The sequence below is a fragment of the Protobothrops mucrosquamatus genome, unplaced genomic scaffold, assembly GCF_001527695.2.
Source record: "Protobothrops mucrosquamatus isolate PMUCROS unplaced genomic scaffold, P.Mucros_1.0 scaffold3151, whole genome shotgun sequence".
NCBI classification, from domain to species: domain Eukaryota; kingdom Metazoa; phylum Chordata; class Lepidosauria; order Squamata; family Viperidae; genus Protobothrops; species Protobothrops mucrosquamatus.
In genome coordinates, this window is record NW_015389151.1 from 159,415 (window position 1) to 161,262 (window position 1,848).

At 44.7% G+C, this 1,848-nt stretch overlaps 1 protein-coding gene across 1 annotated transcript in view; it reads right to left on the minus strand.

The window, feature by feature from the left end:
* The window catches only part of LOC107297129 (hydroperoxide isomerase ALOXE3-like), a 23,189-nt gene that overhangs the window by 3,040 nt on the left and 18,301 nt on the right, over nucleotides 1-1,848 (minus strand). The window contains exon 13 of the mRNA XM_029286233.1: nucleotides 995-1,165. Coding sequence (XP_029142066.1) covers nucleotides 995-1,165 — 171 coding nt within the window. The remainder of the gene's footprint in view (nucleotides 1-994; nucleotides 1,166-1,848) is intronic.

Genomic DNA, 1,848 nt, shown 5'->3' on the forward strand with positions numbered 1-1,848 from the left:
CCCCCCCCCCAGCTTCTGAGCCAGGAGAGGCCGAGGGGGAGAGTGGTAGAAGGCAGGGGACGTTTAGCACGGTGGCTGAGTAGCAAAGAGGCCAGGAAGTGAAAGATGCTGAGGAAGGAAGGAAGGAAGGAAACAAAAGAAAGAAAAAAAGAAAGGAAAGAGAAAGAAAAAGAAAAAAGAAGGAAAGAAAGAAAAGAGAGAGAAAGAAAGAAAGAACAAAAGAAAGAAAGAAAGGAAAGAAAGAAAGAAAAGAGAAAAAAGAAAAAAGAAAGAAAGAAAATGAAAGAAAGAAAGAAAGAAAAGAAAGGAGAAAGAAAGAAAGAGAGAGAGAGAAAGAAAGAAAGAAAGGAAGGAAGGAAACAAAAGAAAGAAAGAAAGGAAAGAAAGAAAAAAGAAGGAAAGAAAGAAAAGAGAGAGAAAGAACAAAAGAACGAAAGAAAGAAAGAAAGAAAGAAAGGAGAAAAAAGAAAAAAGAAAGAAAGAAAATGAAAGAAAGAAAGAAAGAAAGAAAGAAAGAAAGAAAGAAAGAAAGAGAAAAGAAAGGAGAAAGAAAGAGAGAGAGAGAGAGAGAGAAAGAAAGAAAGAAAGGAAGGAAGGAAGGAAGGGACAGAAGGAAGGAAGGAGTAAGAAAGAAAGGAAGGAAAGAAAGAGAAAGAAAGAAAGGAGAAAAAAAGAAAGAAAACAAAAGAAAGAAAGAAAAGAAAAGAGAGAAGAAAGAAAGAAAAAAACAAAAGAAAGAAAGAAATTAAGAAAGGAGAGAGAAAGAACGAAAACCAAAGAAAGAAAGAAAGGAGAAAAAGAAAGAAAACAAAAGAATGAAAGAAAAAAAGAAAAAAAGAAATAGAAAAAGAAAAGACAGAAAACAGGAAAGGAAACAAGAACAAAAGAAAGAAAACAAAGAAGACAGCAGAGAGGAGGAGAGGAAGAAAGAAAGAGAGAGAGGGAGGGAAGGAGGAAAGGAGAGGGAGAGAAATGGGGGGTGGGGGAGGCTCACCATGTCCAGGGTCTCGTTCCGAAGCATCCAGAGGACGCAGAGTATCTGGCTGGTCACATTCATTTCCGGGATGGTGTCCAGGAATTCCTGCAGGGTGACGGGGGTCTTCGCCTGGGGAGGGGGCTTCCGCATGGACGAAGGCAGGTTGGGCATGAAGGCCCCCATCTCAAACTTCCGCCCGGAGAGAAGGAGGAGAAGAGCGTGAGACGGGGGCAGAGAGAAACATCTGGCCCGCCTTTTAAATCCCGGTTGATTTTCCACAGGCAGGAAAATTAAGATTTAAAAAAAACGCCCAGCAAGGAAATACTGTGCAGGGAGTCCTCGACTTACGACGGTTTCGCTTAGCGACCGTTCAAAGTCGCCGCGGGGCTGGAAAAAGGGAGCCTTTCTCAGGCTTACGACCGTCGCAGCCTCTCCCGCCGTCCACGGGATCGAAATCCGGACGCTTGGCCACCGACTCGTATTCATGACGGTCGCATTCGTGACGGGATTCCCCCCTCCCCTTTGGCGGCCTTCCGACACAAGCAAAACTCCCTTATCCTATTGTCTCGCTTAGCGACGGAGGTTTTGGGGCTGGGCTGCGGTGGTGAGTTGGGGGGCGGGGCTGAAGGTGGGCCAAACCCGGGTTTATTCCGGGCCGTCCTCGGAACGAGTCGAGAAGCTCAAAAAGGTCCATGCGTGAATTAAAATAGACGAGCAGGAAAAGGAAGGAAAGGAGAGAAAGGAGAACAAAGACAGGAAGAGAAAGCAAAAAAAAAAAGGAACATTTCTTCAAAGGGCCCAAAATAGCTGCGGAGAAGAAGAAGTTCCCGCCTGCCGGATTATATCGAAGCGGGAAAAAACGGGGAGGGGGG